Raw genomic sequence first — 19,479 nt, 5'->3', positions numbered from 1 at the left:
CTTAACAGTGTAAAAGAGAGCAGAGAAATAACTTTGTGTCTGCTATAATCCTATTAAATGTATCTGCATGTTTGTCTAATTTGCAAATAGGTGATGTTATGGATCTGGATTCAACTAATGAATTGACTGTGGTCCCCAGATGCTTTTCAGGGTAGTATCTACCTAATCACTTGTTCTCCATCCTTAGTTTATATAGTTGAATATTCCTGCTTATTGGAACGTCTTGCATTTCTCTCTATTGAAAGGCATCTTGTTTCTAGATGTTTACTTCAATCTGTTTATTTTACATTCTAATCTGCTCCTCCAGAGTGCTTGCAGTTGGTCTAAGATTGGTGATGTGTTGGGATTTATTCATGACCTAAATAGATAAGTATTGAAATTGCACATAAAGGATTGAATATACATAATGTATAGAAAGTAAAATATTGCATAGCAGTGGATCCAAAAAGTTCCAAATTATTTGCTTTTCTGTTTGGACTCAGTATAGCTTTCCAATCAGCTTTACATTCACCCTGAGATAGGCAAACTTTCTTTGAGAGTGACATATGTTATGTACTTGTGAGAATATTTAGTTAGCACATATGGCATCTATTGTGTTCTCTTTGTCTACATGTTTTGCTGTCTTGCTGCTGATTTGACATGATTTAATCATGAGAAATCCAGGTTGGCTTTTTTTTTTTTCCCCCGGTGCCTTCAAACTGTTCTTTTTCATTTTTTAATTCCAGTATTTTCTTGAATGAAGGTTTAAAGCCAGCTGTATAAAGATCTTCCTCTCCCTCCCTGTCTCTGCTTTTTTTTTTTTTTTAGGACTGAAGTTGACCTTTTCTAGTTGTCTCTCATCTCTGTGAGTTTCCAAAGATGACTACTAATGGCTTTGAGACTGTTGAATTATCAGAAGCCAAGCCATAGCTTCTCTATATGCAGTAGTGAGGAACATCTACCTCATGCAAATATAGTGGAATTACCAGCAGTTGCTGAGATTTTGTCCAGGACATCAGCAGCAGTCACTTGTCTTACATGAAGGTGCCATGGACTTTTTTAATGACCGTGAATGACTGGTCCTTAGTTTTAGGTCCAGTTTAAAACTAAGGGAAGAGTTTGAGTCATATTAACCATAATTCTGACTGGGCAAAATAAATGTGCTTAACGGATGTTGATGTGCCCGTTAAAAATAAATGCACATGAGTTTGGAAGAAGGCCTGCATGTGGCTTGAATATTGCATTTCTTCACTTGCAGTCAGGCCATTAACATAACTTAAACATTGTTCTGCATAAAGTTTTAAGCAAACATACACAATCATTAGCATAACCTTGTTTCAAGACAACCCCCTGCAACTCTCTGCTGCCAATTTAATATTGTTTCAAATACTGTGACTTCATCTGCTGGAACATTCACTACCTACTAACTTGCTGAGAGTGTAAAAAACCCTTGAAAATGTTTTCCCTTGGTGATTAACTCCTGATGTTGGTGGTACTGTGATATTTGGCCCCTTGAGCTCAAACTGCCTATCTAGGGGCAAAAGAGGGTGGATGAGTGAGAAACAGAAGATTGTAGGATGAGGCAGTGGTTAAGCCGTATGCATCAATTCATGGTTTCAAGGTGCTGGTACCCATTGTGATTCCATGAATTGCTGTGATGCTTGGCTCAAAGTCAGCAGTGCTCTGCCCAGTGCAAAAAGCATAGTCTCTCTGTAGACTCTAATATCTCAGTCCTGAGCTGATTTCTCACAGAAGTCTGGAATGTTTTTTCACCTTGTATTTTGTGAATGGGTGTGTATTTTGGTTTTCTTGTGCTTTCCCCCCTCCCTCTGTTTAGAAATACAGATTAGTTGAAATGGTAGCCCACTCTATAGGTTAGCCTCTCATTGCACAAAGATTGAAGGACTCTGAACTCAAGACAGTTACTCCATGAACTGAACAATATTGCCAATATAGGACTTCAAAATATTGTAGAAGTGGGAAAAATAGGGGGAAGGGTAAGTGCGAAGAGTTAGTAGAGAAGGGTCTGTCTTTATTCAGATTTTGCCTTTTGACTTGAAGAATGTTTTAAAATTACATTTTCAAGCTTTTCTCCTAAATTTTGTATGCTTTAAAACTGTACTTCATCTACAAGTTGAAATTCTCATTTACTTTAGTCCAGGAGCTGGTGTTAAAGCAGCTTATCAAATATTAGTAGGCACACAGTGCCTTCAACAATGTAGTTTTCAGAAACAGTGCCCCCAAGCTAATATTCGGTGTCATGTTTTCCTTTTTACCTCTTGGAAGTGGCATCAGAAGGGATCCTGGGAAGATTGGCTGCATTACCAATCACATTTAAGTCCTTATTTGATAAATTTAAACGTGACTTATAATTTTATCTTTCCCTCAAGAGATTATTAAATACACTAGGTAAAATAAAAGACATAAATGTTCATAAATCGTGAATGCATGCATTAATATAGGACTTGATTTAGCCCAACTAGTGTACATACTATTAAGCAGTATAGACTAGTCTTCCTAAACCAGATGGTTAGTCTCTTTCCAAAATTAGTGACAGAAATTCTTCCATTCTTATGTCCTTGTAACAAAAAAATGGCACCGTAACAGTTGTCAGTTCTGTAATGCAGACACGCTGTATTAAAGAGCTGTCATTTTTTAAGGCCAGACCTGCAAGTGTTTTTTCTCCCTCAACTCTTGCAGGCTTTGTTTTTGCTATTACTTGCCAGGTCTTTGGACTTTTGGACTTTTGCCATTACTTTTGGACTCTGCGCTCATGAGAAACACTTGATGACATCACGGACATAAGCAACAAAACAAAGGGTCTTCCCCCACCTCCCCTTCCATGCCTGTGGTTTGTTGTAAAGTAACCCCTAAAGCTTGAATTCAGGATCTGACAAAAAACTCCTTGAATGTCAATGAAAGTTTTTCCCATTGGCCTCAGTAGATGATAGTGTTTAGAGAATTCAATTCTAAAGATAACAGTACCCAAATAAAAAATTTAAACATACTGACCAAGAGAGAGTCCGGTCCAGATATTTTTCATTTTATGTCTAAAAATCAAACCATGGACAACTTAGATGGAAGCCATGACTGTGGGAATAAAAGGCAGTATGAGTCAACGCACTGGGCTTCTCTAGGTGAGAATAGAGGCAGGAGGGAAAGAAAGTGTGATGAGAGAGGCTGTTTTTAGACATGGGCAGGATGGAGCTTGATTTTATTCTCTGAAGAGTTGTTCTGATTTCAGAGTAGCTATATGCCCTGTGGGGAATCAGTTATTGGGATACATATTGGTAGGATGGAGATGGTGGATATTTCAGAAGGGAATCATTTGGTACAAAAAAGGACATGTTTAGAAGCAACCAAGCAGTACTTCAAATTAACTTTTGTTTGCTTTTGCTTTTTTCTTGAAAGATGCAAAATGCTTATTTTTCAGCTTTCTTGTTTGTTTACAGTAGTTTACAACTCATTAGAGATCTGAAGTCCTTTTCAGAGTTTTGCAATTCCTATTCAATTAGTCTTCTTATTTGGCAATTAGGCTGAAATGAATTTTTATTCTTTGAAAAAAACAAAAAGTGATTTAATATATTCACTGAGATTTGAAGTGGTAATGGGTTATGATGCCTTGTAACTGAATAGGATTTTTTTAGCTAACTAAATCATTAAAAAGGTATCAGTTGTATATATTTGGTGATTTGTTTTGTATAGCGACTGTCGTGTGGTATTTCAAATGCAATAGGAGTATCAGAAAATAATAGCTCTCCCTTGAGTAAACAGCGTTGGAATTTTTCCTTTAATTTTCCCTTTAACATCAGTGTAGACTCAGTCCATGTTAAAATAACTGATGAACAGAATTTTACATCTGTGTATTGTAACAGTCATCCCTTCACACAAGGCCATATATTTTCCCTGGCTTCATAAAAAGAAAACTTCTAGTAGTTTTGTCAATGTAGTGGAATCTCCAAAAAATAGTATATGGGTTTACTTTTTATGTTTTGGAACTAAAAATAATTCTAGGAGTACTAAATAAGAAGAAAATTATCTTTAGCTTCTGTATTATTTCAGCATTTTTAATTTCAAAACTGAATTTTTCATGACAGTTCAGACACATGGTTCATTAATGCACTTTTAGTGACTTTTACTGATGATGCAGTTTGTAAAGTTATTGTAAAGTGAAATTAGTGTAAATGTGACCTAACTTTGCAGTTCTGCAAAATCTGTAACAAAGTGACTAGCAAATTAAGCAACTTCATCCATCTGTGAAATATTTCAAGGTCAAACCTTTATTGGCTACAAGATCTCTAACTAAAAAGACAGAGGATGACAGTCCTTACAGTTTGGTAATATTTGCTTACTGAGCGTGAAATGAAATTTAGCAGTGCAGCATGTCTGCATTTGTAAATTTATTGTGGTTGTTTAGACTTCTTGCAAAATGAAATGTCAAGCTATCACCTCAGCTTCCAGAATGGGATCGTTAGGTCCAACAAAAAAGTTCACTTTTTTTTTTTCCTCTTTAAATGAGCGTGAGATTATTTTCATTTCAGTTATGTTTTTCTTAAGTAAATCAAAACTTGTAGCACAACTGCATCTGTCGTTAGGATGTGGCAGTACCACTGCAGCTGTGAGCATCTGATGCAGCAAGTGCTCATTATCATAGCACTTGCTACCACTGGGCATCATGTTCAGCTCAGTGGGACAGCCTGTGAGGTTAAGCTCTTAGAAGATTTGTAGATTGATATCCTATATTACAGAAGTACAAAAAGGCTGTGCTCTTCACCTGAATAGGTAGTGCGTGGAATAATTTACAGGCAAGCCAATTACAAGAGCAGAGAGTAGGTAAATTGTACATACCTGAAACACCTTTTTTAAGGGGTTAAACTCAGATCTAAGGTTTTAAGGAGAAAGAAGAATTGCAAATTCCAAAATAGTTTATTAAAGAATCTGAAATGTTAGTCAATACCATGTGATACTGCACGATACGATATAAAACCAGGGAGAATGCAAGAGCATGTCTACAGAGTTGCTTTAGTGCTTCTGAGCAAAATTTTGATGGTTGAGTAATCAAAATACCAATGATTAACAAGTCAGTTTGTAAAATACACATCCAGTCTGAATCTTCCATCTTTTAGAACTGTTGTCTATAGACATATACTGAGCACCTAAATCAGTGAAAGTGCTTCTCAGCTGGAATATCTGCAATTAGTTACAAAACTCTTTAGGATAGTGAAGCTAGCTGTGTTGGTTTTGTACACTGATAATAATTTATCTAGTCTGGTGTAAAATTTTCTTAATTTTTTCTTTTATCATTTGGTTAGTGTTGGCAAAAACTGAAATCTTGAAGTTTCTTGAATCTTGAGGTGATTAATTACGAGCTCTGCCGCTTTATGTATGCTTTAGGAAATACGGAACTTGCTCTTTGAGCAGTGTATTCATCTTCTGTGACTTTCATAATTAACAAAGAGGAATGATATGTGTTTCTTGATATGCACATTTTTTACTCAAGTGTCCAAATACATCACAGGGAGCAAAAACTCCAAAAGTTGCAGTAGCAGATTGCTGTAACATAACCTGTAGACCAAGAAAGAAACAATACTTGAAGATATGAATCTAGTTGAAGAGAACAGGGAAGAGAGTGTGAGGATGAAAATGTGTGTTTAAAAATGTGTTAAAGTAGATGCAAGGCATGACTTCCTGAGAACACCTTGATGAGCATTTGTATTTACCAATGATGAGGAGGACCACAAAAGAGGAATGAAGTAAATCCTGAAGTGCAAAGCATCGTCAAAGGGGAGTTTGAAAAATTAGGCTATTTTGTCTCTGCTAAGTGCCACAGAATGTTAAGTTCCAAGTAATCTTTTGTTTGGGAACTATCAACTTTCAAAGAGAATAAATCTCAGTAATCCTATTGCTTCTTGAATATCTGCTGAGGTCAATGATCTCATAGTCTTTTACAAACAAAAATAGAAGCATTTGTTCTACCCTGTATCATTAGGTTGTGAAGGGTGCAACACTGAACAGATGATCACCTTATATTTAGTCCCACAATTTTATATGGCAAAGCTGTTATTGTAAGAGTGAATTTCCAGCAGAAAATGTCAAAACTTGTGGCAGAAGTGGGTGAGTTTCACAAGCCCAGGATGTAATGCATTTTTTTCCCCTGCGGTTTGCCTCTTAACATTCAAAACCAGGAACACTGCTTTCATGGAGGAGAATGGAGCAGAGAATTTTTAAGTCTATGCATTTGCTTTGTCTATTTTTTCTTTGTTAACCTCTTAGCAACAGCATAAACCAGATTTTATCTTTTTTTTTTTTTTTTCCTGGATGGGAGAAAGTGGACTTGCACTAGGAAACAAATTACAATCTGAACTGCAGAACCTGCTCTGTGCCCTTGGGATGAGGACAGAAGGGAAGTCAAACCTCATCCATAAAGAGGTGTCAGCAGCTCTCAATTCCCAAACTGCTGTTTGGCATGAGGGAGATGAAGTACCACACTAATGTTCAATGGGCCTTGCTATTGTACGGAGAGATTGTGGTTGGAAACTGATCCTTCAGTTCTGTGGACATGTAATACTTGGGCCTCGATAATGCAAGGTTACATGTGAAGTTGTCCTTTTGCGTTTGTTCTTTTTACTTGGTATGCTTTTCAGTTTCAAATTGTGCAAGGACAACAGGAATTACTTAAAATTCAGGATTTAAAAAGAGAAAGGGAAGAACTGGGTGTGGAGGGTATTTAGAGAGAAGAAGTGTTAATCCATCTGAACAACTGGATTCTTCCTTGCCATCATGTTGGCCTGTGCCTCTAGGGCAGCGGGCTCCAGATGGGTGGTTTAATTTGCATATACATTTACATAGTCTTTAATGGTAAATTCACAGGATCGTAATGGAGAATTTTTCTGTAGTTGTCTTTTCTTGACTGCTGAGTAGAATTTTCTTCTTGTCAGAGCTCACCTGAAACAAAATCTTTTTATTTATCTATCATATCTTGACCCTGATAAAACATACGGGGCTCATGATACAAATCACTTTCTGGATGCCTGTGTTTTTTCCCAGAGGTGCTTTTTCATTGCTCCAGTTTCCTAGTTGAGGTCTTCCCTGTCTCAGATTTCTTTCTTGTTGCCCATCCTTTATTACTTCTAACCTCTCCTTCAGTTTATTAAACAAATTACGAAGATACATGACTGGTGGATGTTTTCAATAATGAAACATAACAAGCTTTACACTGTCCTCAAATGGCTACTGTTACTAAGTATTAGTAAGAGAAGAGATAGAACTCCCATCATGGTGCTGCTGGCGAGTACAGACATTCCTCTGTACCAAAGAGTTTCTAAACCTAAATCTTTCATCCACTATCTCTGATACAGAGAATTGACATCAGACAGAAGATGAGCAGAGAGGAGGATTTATATGAAATGGCATGTGGAGGTTGCTTCTTCCTAGTGTTCCGTGTCATGCTGGTCCTTTGTGTTTTAAGATGAAATCTCTTTATGCCTGTGGAAGTGGATTAGGATAATCTATGGAAATACATATGTGTGTGTGTACCTAGAGCTCACTGCTCAATGAGGCTATGGTCATGGATGATGGGGGAAGAGTCTCAGTGAGTAGGGTAGGATGCATCTATGGGAGGATGAGCAGGAGGCTTTTCCACAACCATTTTTGCTTATCTCATGAGGTAAAATAAACTAAATCCCTTTAATGTCACGTAGTAAAAAGTCTCTTGAATAAACTTTTACATGGAAAGAGATGTTCAGCGATGGATTCTCCTGTAGCTCACCTTACATCTCACACATCATGTTCAGATCTTCCACTGTCAATTAACTGAGAAATCACAGCTACCTCACCCTTGTTTGATGGCACCCTATAGCTCTGGGAGTCTATGGTATGCAGCCTAAGAAAATATTTTGATGCTTTTCTGTAAGAATGTAATTTAATGTATTTGCTAGGTATTTTTGTTCTAGTGAGCCGTAATTCAATTAATAAACTATTCTTTCTTTACAGTGCTCTACATACATTTTAATTATGGTTAGAATTGAAATGTGCAGTTTTTGAAGACTCAAAAATCAGGGAAATAGAATGTTTTTTACTCAGTGAGGAGTAAAAACCATATCCATATTCCAAACCACTTCTCCATATGTATTTCATAGTTGATTTGAGATATACTTTGTGCATAACACAGACACAGGATGTAAAATCTTGGTAGTGTTCCCTCTAGCCATTTGCTACGTTTCTTTAGAAAGATGAAAACACCTTAAATTCAGACTTCCCAAAGAATTAGGTTCTAGTTTTAGTATTTTAAAATATCAGTCTACTGGTTCAGCCCTTGAGGGATTTTAAACATGGTTACAGTAGTACTCTAGTTAGCTTTTCTTGTAGAATGATTATTGGTGTCAAAAACATTAAGCAAACTCAAACTTTTTTTGTACTTAATTTAACCTAAGCTGTATTTCCTTGGTGGTGATCAAGTTAACATTTGTTTCTGCATATTCGTGTATTCTAATTAGTCACTTATTTAAAGCCAAATAGGCTGGAAAGAGAAGAAGAAAAATAGAATGTATGCAGACTGCTTCAGCTGAATTGAAGGGGGGGAGCTTCTTTTCCCCGAAGCATACATTCTGCATGAAATTCAACTTGACAAGTGACCCTTTCAAAACAGTGCTACAAAGATTTCTCAGCATTCTCCATATATGAGAGGCAGCATTCTTGTATTAAGCCCACAAGCAGCCCTGCAGTTCCTCTAAGTGAATGTAGTCTCTTCCTCTATCCTTTGTGTTCTACTTTATTCTCATTCACTGCATTGGTATTCACAGTTTTATGTGCACACTTATATGTGAGAAAATGTTGCAAAAAGCAAAAACATTGGGAAAGTTAATATGAAATAATATATATATGATAAATACAATAACTCCTCCAAGTGTTTGCTGGCAGTGGCAAGTTTCTCTTGAAAATGTGTGTGTTTGCTTTCAAAAAAAAAGAAAAGAAGAAGAGAAAAGATTTGCCACTTAATTTACAACTAGGTGACAGAAAAGCTCAACTCCAGCTCTCAAGTCTTGCATTCTTTAACTCAGGAGCAGAAGAAAACACTGGTCTATGGCATGTGAGCGACAAATAATGAGAATGTATGAATGACTTGTGAAACTGAGTGTAGTGCATTAAAATCAGAGTAAACTCATAATTTAACAGTATAGAGAAAGTATCAGATCTTAAAATTAACAGTAGTGGATGAGCAGTATTTTATCATCATCCGGTTCTCATGCAGCAATATTCCAGAGATAGTGCACTGGTTATTCTGCATTTTTTTTGCTATTGCCAAATGAGAGAGATGTGCAGTGTAATATTTAGTATGTGTCATGCTTTCTATGGTCTCTCCAGGCATCTTTAGGAAGAGCACAGAACTTGTGTTCAGAAGCTTGCTTTAGACAGAAGGATTTCCGGTGGAACGGTGGTACCTCACTAGGGTGGTAGGCTGCTAGTGTCTCCTCACACACAATATTGATGGTGTACACAACAGTGCTTCTGCATATATGGACCATATGTTCTTACAGTGCTTAATAGATTGTAAATTACAGACATTTGATAATTTTCAAATTGATAAGCTCACATTTTACGCCAAGATATTTAGGGCAAATTTTGAGTGCAAAATTGCAGACTTATCGTGAGCAATTATGGCATGTAAACAAACATCTGCTCAAGAAAAAGCAGAAGGTCAGGCAAGATGATACTGTAAGATGAATAAGAGGAATAGTTCCTTTGTCTATTATTGCTGGTCTCCAGAAACAATGACGTAGATTATCAACAACATCCCTCAGTTGAAGGAGAGCCAGAGAAGAAACAATCTGTTCTTCCCTTTTGAGGTTTGCCTTATCTTTATGGTTAGGGGCTTGAGGGAGAAGGGAAAAGCACTGTTTTCTCTATTCAACCAACCTCCAAGAACTGTTTATATTCATCTTAATTTTTGTATTGTGCATTTATAATTTTGTGGGTTTTTTTCCATGAGAGTAACCTGAAGCAGGTAGGTCTTTGTGGCTGCCATTGTGTGCTCTCTTACATGGTTGCCTTCCAGTGGGAATGTTCCTTCCTCCAGCAGAAGGCTTTTGGGGGCTGCCCAGAGAAGCAGAGGGAGACACAGAATGGTTTTTCCATCTAAAATGTTTTATTTTAAACACTGAAACATGCAGGTGAACAGGATGCAAAATACCTGCTTAGAACTGTTAATATTTGGTACCAGTTCCATTCTGTATTTACAATACAAAACATTAGAGAGGCTTGCTTTGTACACAGGCTCTGGTTTCAAAGCATCATGTTTTCAAGCCCACTCAAATGGAAATCCTTGTTAAATATTTACTACCTTAGCAGTTTATCCTTGGATACCAAAATGTTTTTCCTTCTGCTTTCCCCAAATACTGGAAGAAGTACTGCGGAAAATGGGTATGTCATCTGTGAAAGTTTACGTCGATAACTGCATAGCTAATTTTGTGCAGGTAAAATGTTAAATGTAGGTATTTTACCTGATGAGAGACCTAATCTTTGCTATGAGTACAAAGGCAAGTTAAAGCTTAAATGCTGACATCTGTCTTCTAGAGAATTATCCATGGCTGCAAAAGCATTTATGCCTCAGCTCCACTGTTTGAAAAGGACAGCGTCTTAATGGTTTATTTGTTTTACTACTGCCATGAAGTCTTTTCCAGTAAGTCACTGACCTGAGACAGATCCAGTTTGATGGAGCTGCTTCTTAAACAAATTGGTTATTAGAGTGGAGAATATAAATGTTATCTAATTGGTGTCACCTGGCAAAATTTTTATTATGCAAATCATGCTGGAGACATCATGACAATCCTTGCTTCTTCTAAGGACACCTTGGAAATGGGAATAGAGCACTTGCTTTGACTGGAGTAGGCATATTCATGGAGAAAGGATGAGCCAAAGAGCTTTGGACATATTCACATTGCAACTTCTTTTGTGGCATTATAACACCAGAAAATTGATTCTCCAAATTCTAGTTCGGAGAGAGCTTCAGAATATCAACTGACACCTAATTTTATGCCCTCTGGGCATAATTATCCTATTCTCTTTGTCATTAAGGGATGAAACCAGTTGTCATCTCTGTTTTGTTTTAAAAATTTGAAAGCCAATGTTTGTTTCTTTCTCTGCTCCTCCCATAAAATCATTATGCATTTCTGGGACTGCAGTACGTGCCTATTATGTTTCTGCTTTTTTATTCTTTTCAAGCAGAAGGTTGAAAGAGCCATGTCCATTTCCATGAAGGATTGAGTTGTTCACCATAAGAAGCTGCAGAAGGGTGAATTCTGAGCAATGGGGATAGCAGTATTTAGCTGTTAGGTTTGGGGTTTTTTTTTCTAACTACAGTAAACTGTGTTTGTGAAACTGAATTCTCTGCTTATACCTTTGAAAGTAGGACTATGATAAAATATTTACAGGTATGACATGAGGAGTAGCTAATGAATGTCTTCAGTGTTCTCAGCAAAGCAGTAAAGATAGTATGTAATGCATATGAAGCGTAAGTTTGTTCAGAAATCTTTATAGTATAGTGAAATACTTAGTACTCTGACTCCTATTAATATATAACAACATTGCCCTCAGTTATTTCCTTCTCTTTAAATTGCCCTGAACGCCAGAATATTTTAGGGCAGGGAAAATCCTATCAAAAGCTCAGCTTGTTCTAAGTTTAAAAAAAAAAATAAATGCTGAAATCATTTGTCTCTGCTGTTTGCATTCATGCAAAAGGAAACAGGTGTATAATTTACATGCTGGCCAGACTGTCAGCTTGTGTGTTAGGAACTGTGGGCCTCCTTCTGCACCTTCGGTGTGGGAGATGGAGTCTGTTCTTTGTAGACAGTAGTAGTTGGTGGGGTACAGGGAAGAGCAGCAGAGCTTGAACCCCCTGTGCTTAGCTGAGGAGTGCTTGTGCTCCCCCTCAGCGCCTTCATGCTTTACATACAAGATAGGTGGGAGTCATTACGATGAGCACTGACCATTAATACCATTTAGTGCATTTTTTCTGCTTTACTACATTAGCTGTATGTGATGCACCTCATGAGCATGGGGAGAGAAGGGAAGGTCCATTGTGCAAGGTAATGACATGCTTTCCAAAGCTCAACATTCGCCCAAATTTATATCGGTTCTCTGTAGAAAACAGTCAGGCAGTCGGTGTACTACATCTGGTGCTTACAGTGCTGTCTGAGATCATTTGGTTGCTTCCTCATCTGCTTATTTGCTATTGTTGGTCTTGTTATGGGAAGGACCGAAGTCTCCCTGGGGTGTGCTGAGGACCAGGGAAGCCGCTTCTCCAGAAGCTTCACTGCAGCAGCATTCTTCAGCGACAGTGGCACTGGAGAAGGGCGTATTCACTTGATGAAAGCCAAGTGTCTGCTTGATTCGAGTTTTCAGCTCTCATTTAGAGGACAGTTTAAAAGGAAGAAAGTTTTACTTTTTCTCCTTTTTAAAAAGTAGCTGTATTGTTTTGAATTGAACTTTATAATTTAACTTTAGGGAACGGTGATGACTGCAAGACTTCTGTCCTCAAGATGAATGTTTCTGACACCTACAAATAACTTCCTGCACATCTGTTGGGGAGAGTGCTCTACAGGAGCAAATACAGCGTCAAAACAAGATTTCCCTCTGAAAAGAGAGTTTGCTGCCTCTGCTGTAGGCTAAGTCTTTGGTTTGGTTTTCATGTTTCATGATACTAATGTAATGTTTTTGCTGCTTGGGGGCAGAGCACAGAAAAGATGTGAATTGAAACCTTCAAAACATACAGTGATCCCTTCTTAAAGATCCATATAAAAACTTTTATTGGCTTTTTTATTTTTGGTAATGTGCCTGTAATATTCCTCTAAGGTCTTTACCCTTTGAAAGTTGAAAACGGTGTGATAGAAACAGACTTGTAATAAAACACAACCTCCTTATAGAAGTTACACTAAAAATAATACTGGTAGTGCCCTCGGGGTGTTCATCAGCTAGTGACAGTGGCTGCATTTTCACGGTGGAAAAGCAGGGGCTGGTAAGGTCAAGGAGGATGAGTCTGTATTCCTCTGGGGAGCTTGGTAGGAGCATCCAGGGTTTTTTGTGATTTTATGGATAAAATGGGTGTGGTTTTGTGATAATATTGTTTTAAAATACCTGGGAACCTGGAACAAGCCCAAAAGAGTTCCAGTGCCTGCTTTCAGTGTGCGTTTGTTTCAGGACTCTCAGATAGCAGGTCTAGCTGAGCTCTAACTCTTACATGTTTCAAAACTAGAAAATCCAAGCTCAATTCTGATCAATCTCTGCATACTTATGTTGAAACAATGATAAAATGCTATCCTGGCTTTTGCTTTACTTGTTCTTTTACGCTTTTAAAAACACTGCTCTGGTTTGCTCTTTGCAAAATAATGACTCACTGAAATGTCTGCATCACCAGAAACTAATCCTACCTCTGCGTGCTCTTCATTTTCCAGATGATGATCCTATAAAATTTGTTTTACAGGAAGACTCTCTGACTTCCTCATGCTCGTAGGTGCAAAATGGTATCTCCTACGAGCATGGGTGCAGGTGACTGTGTTCGGCACGTGATTTGACTGAGGTGTCTGGTTGATCCCCAACTTGTGCCAGCAGACAGGAGAGGTCCTGCTGGGCTAGAGACTTCTCTTGGCTTGCAGGAGTGCGGTTACAAAAAAAAACAACCCTGTGTCAGATGTCAGTGTGATAGAATTCTAGCAGGCACTGCTTTTGTTCTTGTGCGGGAGGGAAACTTCATCAGAAACGCGGCTGAAATTCCAGTCTTATCTTAGGGAATGCGTGTGGGATTCAGGCATGCAGCAAGAGAAGAGCACCAGTGCCTTTTCAGGCTTTTTGCTCCTGTCATCCTGTGCGAAGTATAGTCTGCCGTACCTTAATTTTAAAGTTTTTAAAACTCTGCTGGGATTTTAAACAAGTATCATCATGGTATGCTAGTGATGTCGCTTCCTTTGTTTGTCTATTGCCATATAGCCTGGCCAGCTCTATAGGAGACCTGTCTGTGGAGTGCCTTTAATGTTTAGATCTAGCAGTGATTAGAATACACTAATGCCCAGTGGGTATATGTGTCATTTTTTAACAGCTGCCGAGCTTTCTCCCTGCTGCTCCAATTAACGCATTCAGCGCACACTTGCCGGTGAGTGGGCTGTGTGTATGGATTAAACCACTTTGCTATTTATTCATCCAGCATATGTGATGCCAGAAATGGATCAGCATGTTTCCTCTTCTTACACAAATGAAATCAAATGGGATCCTGAGCCTGTGCCGGGGCAAATATGAGGGCAGTGTTTAACTGGCGAATGAAAACCTGTTTTGCTTTGACATATGGTTCAGTCCATTGACTAACATCTATCCCCGCCTCCCAGCCCCTCTTCAAATGATGGAGACATAAGATAGGGAGCCCTTAGCGCTGGGCTTCCCCTTGCTGGCAGGCAGGTCTCTTCAACTTTGTCCTCTGCTGTTTAATAACTGCTTGAAATCCTGACTTTCTCCTTTTGCTTCAGTATTTTTCTCCTCTGTCTGTTTTCATGTTGAAATATTCCAGTCAGTAGGTTTGATAAAGTCGTTCCCCCCCCCCTTTTTTTTTTTTTTTTAAAAGGAAAACAATATGCTTCCTAGTCACAGCTGAGATAAGGGAGGGGTTTTTTAATGGTACTGGTTGGAGGCTGCAGCTTTGCTCCGGTGCTTGCGGTTGATTCATGCTGGGACAGCTCTTTGTGAAGCAGAAGGCAAAGGGGGCTGCTGGCTGGTGCTGCTGAGGAAGGAGATGGAGCGTTTCTTGGGCTTTGTCAAGCAGATAAGAAGATCTAGAAGAAGAAAGGGCAAAAAGTACCGGCCAGAGGAGGATTACCACGAGGGCTACGAGGATGTCTACTATTATGCCTCAGAGCATTTTCGAAGTAAGTATTTTGCATAACCTCATTTTCCTTTGGCTGTGATAAATGTTATGCTGTTAAGATGTTTGAAAACCCTAAACCCCAAAACCACAAACAATATTCCTCCCTTGCTAGAATCTGAGCCTCATGCAAGTATTAAAACATCGGTTCCTGTTAGGGCTCTATTTGGCTGACTGCTGATGAACAATACAAAGCAGCTGAAGTGGCACAGCCACTCTCAGAGTAAGGGGTGTCTGTCTGTAAACCCAGGTGAGATTTCAGGTGCAGTTAATTGAGTCTGACAGAAACCTTTTGTTAAAACACTTTGTGTTGAGAAGGGATAGGGTGGTGGTAGCCCTTGTAGAGTGCTGTTGGAAAGCCTCGTGGATATTTTTAAAGCACTATAAAGGCAACAATCACTCATTTGTAAGTTGAAGTTGATTAATGTTTGTTATCAAGGGAGAGTCAGTCCTCTGAGTCTCCACTGTGAGCTGGTCTTTTCAGGATTGAGTAACTCAAGTGGGCTGCTTCCTTGCTGCAGGTCCAGGACCACTTGTGAAGAATTAAGTAGTGGGTTTTGTTTGCTTGTGCTCACGTGGCAGCAGCAGCTTGCCTGAAACCAAAATAAACCACCTCCTCGGAAGTCCGTGTGCAAACTGTGTGCTGTTCCCTGCAGCTCCTTAGGGTTTGTCCCCTGTAGCTGTCAGGCTTTGGAGCTCCCGGTCTGCCCTGTCCCCTTCTCCAGGAGAAACCCGTGCCCACAGGGACAGTGTGAGGGAAGTTGCGCTCAGCCCCTGCCCAGGGTTTTGTGCAGTGCTGTCAGGGTGAGGTGTTGGCAGTCGAACCAGTCATGCACAGAAATTACCTTTTCAAAAGGTTTCTGCTGTTCTAGTTGGTGGTTTGGGAGGTTTGCAGTGAAGCTGAGCCTTTTGTTGAGCAGCTGAAGTTGAATGCACTTTTTTTTGTTGTTCGTACTATGTGAGTGCCTGTTGGTATCTTTTTGCATCATTTGGCTTCATTTCCACTTTGCTAAAATAAATTGTAAGAACCATACATTTGTTTTAAGACAAAACGATGAATGTGATTGTGCCTTACAGCACCAGAGTACTGCTATCCTGTGGAAAATTAGGAAGTAAGAGATTTTCTTCTTGGTTTTCTCTCAGTGCACCATGCTTGCTTATCTCCAAAAGTAAACTAATATAGGGTGTTTGGTTGTTTACTGGGTTTCTCTTTAATACAGTCTTGATGTCTTTCCATTTTTAAGAAAATTTACCATGCTGATAATCTTATAATTTATCTACGTTAAGATGGAGTTCTTATAAGAAAAAGACCTATTTTGGGGGCAATGCAGTCATAAGAGGTAACACTGACATAAAACCATCTACACAAGAGCTAAAAATTTTTAATCTACTTAGCACTGAAAAATGTGAAAATGATACATGTTAGTGAAAGCACATAACTTTTTCTTGCTTTAATATGTAAATCAAAGGAACATGTCAAAGCAGTATGTCAAAATATTTCCCTAGCTGATCGTTGTTGTTGAAGGTCTTTTAAATAAGAAAGCAAAACCCCTCCAAAAACTGTCACATGTAATAAGGATTTCCTGAATGGTGATTAATAAATTATTAACTCTTGACTTAATGTAAGGCACTAAGATTGAGCCAAATATCTAATAGGTTTCTCCTTTTATTCTACGTAGAAAATAAAAGGATAGTACACACTTCAGCCTGTGGAGGTCATAAGTATTTTGGTCTGGATGAATCTGTGCCAGATTTTGAAGTGGTGTTTTACAACAGTGATCACAATACGGAGATTGAAAGGGCAAAATAGTGCACAGTCCCATGGAGTTGGATGTACATGGAGTTTGCAACTTCTCGCGGTTACTTAAACCGAACATGTCACAGGAGAATTGAGCCCTGGAGTCTCTATAGAGATACCACGTAAAACACAATTACTCCTCAAGTGCTTCTTTTGTCTGATCTTTCCATGTGCTGTACATGTCACTGTTTTGATTGGATAGGTGTGGTAGCTACTTAAAGCAATGTACAAAAAGTGAAAAGGTGCTGCTGGTGCTACTATAAACACTCCCTTGAAATTGAATTTCAGATAATGGGGACAATGAAATGTTTCATATTTAATTTAATTATGGTCTGGTGTTATGCTGTTTACAGTGTAAATTTAGAGTAATGGCAGAGCTTTTAATGGCCATTCCTTCTGCATTCATATGCTTAGAATAATGCGTGCTTGAGAATAAGATTGTATTTATTGGTATGATTTTCAGAGCATCAGAGCTAATGAAATCAAAGACTTGTTGTTCATTCAACTGAACGGAGTTGGAGCTTTTTTAGATTTAGTTTCCTCTCCCTACATTTTTACCCATCCCTCCTCTGTTGTCATTTATGAGTTATATATCCAGTTAGCCAGTGCATTTGAAGATTGTCTGAGCCAGTACACTTTATGAGTTTGTTAGTCTCTCTTCTCCCTGTTCGTAGTATTGCTTAGAGTGTTGTATGGAGGCAGAATTAATGGAAAAATGCAGAACTACATTAGAATAACCAAAGGATCAAACAAAGAAAACGAAGATAAAAATAGAATAGGCCTCTGGGAATCACAGGAAAAAGGTGACTTTAGTTTGTCCTCAGCCCAGCTGTGCCTGGATATTGGGATAGTGTAGCCCTTACTGTTAGGTATACTGTCTTTACTCCTCTGAAGCTTTGTCATGGAAGACCACTTTAGCTGTGATAATTGGGACACAGTGGGATGAAAGTAAGGTTCAGTAGTGCCTAAAGCTCCCTGGGTAAAAAAAAAAAAGACCCCAGCTCTCAAGTCAGCTGTCTTTTTGCTTGGACATTTCATCCACATAGGTTCAGTTAAATGGATATTCCTGTTTTGGCATGCAACATCAGCTCTCCTGTCTTTCTGAAGAGTCTCTTTCTGTGATACATAATGCTAGAATAACTAATAATTTTGGTACACAAACATGTGTTGACGTTATTAGTGCAGGCGTCATACTCATTTCGGTGAGACTTTGCATTGTGACCATAATGGGTGATGAAATTGCTACTCAACCTACTCAGACAAGTTGGTGCTTATTGCATAAACTGCTTTAAAAAGTTTTATATTTATCTTGTACAGCATTATGGCACTGCTATTCAACCTGTTGCTTTTAATGAGGCTTTGCATGAAAAAGGCCCTTGTTACAGTATTACCAAGACTGATAGCAAACATCAGGAGTGCTCTGTAGCAGAGCTGCCTGGAATGCTCCCAAAAATGACATATGTCCTTTCACTGAAGTTCAGGGTGTTTTGCAAAGACCTTTGAGTTTCAGCCTAATCTTGAGTAGGAAGGTGTTTCTGGGACCCAGCCTGATTTGGTCACCTCTGACCAAAACAAGCACAAATCACTTCTTTCCCCACCCCAATCTGATTTCAGTGTTAAGTCTTTTAGTTAGCAAAACACTTGGAAGGGTTTGGGTTTCTTCCAACTGATTTTGGAACCTCACGAAGATGTTGCACGAAACGTGGTTGTCATGATCTGCCCATGCAATTTCAGAGGGCATTGCTGTGAACTCTTACTGTTAAATTTTGTCTTATGTTACTTCTGTTTCTGTCATCCATCTCCTTCTGAAAGATACTCTGTTTTCATTAATGGTTCTTCTTATGTTGTTGTTCCTTCCAGCATGTCAGCAGCATAGTCCATTGGCATAAAGGTTTTATTTTCTGTATTGATGCAATGAAAATATTAAAGAATAATCCCAAAAAACAATGTTTAAAGAATTCTACTAGTAAACTCCCACTAACCCCAAAGGTCCTATTTTTTTAGCCCCGACTTTAAAACATTCCATTTAGTCACTCAGAGTCCCATGAATAATTTTCTTCTATCCTTTGTCAAGGATAGTATATGTTGTTTGGCAAGAGGATTGATATTTTAGACAAAGTAGTCTGCCATAGTGTATCTGCAGTAAAGTCATGTATCCTTTTTTAATGTGACGCTCTTCATTAATTCTTCCACAATTCCTGTGTGAGAATCATCTGGTTCCTCAGTTTTAGGACAATAAACCTCTTTGAATTTGCCTCCAAAGTGCATGTGATGATCTTTCCCTTCTTTCCATTAATTGTCCCATCTCTCTCCCTGTGTCATCATTGGAAAGTGAAGGTATTTGACTCCTAGCCTAGCAAATAAGGCAAAAAATAAAAACTGAAAATTTTATATAACTCAGAGTAGAAAATGTCTTCCTTGATGACTGAAATCTGTGAATTATTAGTTAAAATGAATATTGGATATATGATATGCTATTTGGGATGATGTCAGCAGAAACACTCCATTTGCATGTTATTCTCCAACGTGACTTAATGTTCTGCTGCAGAAACTCCCTCAGCTGCCAAAACCTTACCAACAAATGTCTTTACATTTCATACCCTGGGTGGCTTTAAAGCTGTATTAAATATTGATAGAAGAGACTTGCTACTGAAGTAGCACCAAGACAAAACACCAAGGGAAGGGATATGCCTATGGTTTCTTAATGCTATGGTCAGTAGCAGCACTGCTCTTGTCGAGATTTTCTCCATTTCGTAAAATTGGGACAAATAGTTCTTGTTTGCGGCAGTCTCATAGGTTT

General features: G+C 38.5%; 1 protein-coding gene across 7 annotated transcripts in view; it reads left to right on the top strand.

The window, feature by feature from the left end:
- Window positions 1-19,479, top strand: part of GRIP1 (glutamate receptor interacting protein 1) — a 341,423-nt gene that overhangs the window by 90,455 nt on the left and 231,489 nt on the right. For 6 of the 7 annotated variants that reach the window (XM_074870522.1, XM_074870516.1, XM_074870520.1 and 3 more), the window contains exon 1: window positions 14,596-14,885. The exons of the other annotated variant lie outside the window; for it this stretch is intronic. In XM_074870522.1, the coding sequence (XP_074726623.1) occupies window positions 14,753-14,885 (133 nt within the window). In that variant the 5' untranslated portion in view covers window positions 14,596-14,752. Of the gene's footprint in view, window positions 1-14,595; window positions 14,886-19,479 lie in introns of those variants that run through there. 7 annotated transcript variants of the gene reach the window in all.

This window comes from Strix uralensis, chromosome 5 (assembly GCF_047716275.1).
Source record: "Strix uralensis isolate ZFMK-TIS-50842 chromosome 5, bStrUra1, whole genome shotgun sequence".
Taxonomy (NCBI): Eukaryota; Metazoa; Chordata; class Aves; order Strigiformes; family Strigidae; genus Strix; species Strix uralensis.
Note: the sequence above shows the minus strand (reverse complement) of the source record. Positions and strands in the feature narration are given on the sequence as shown.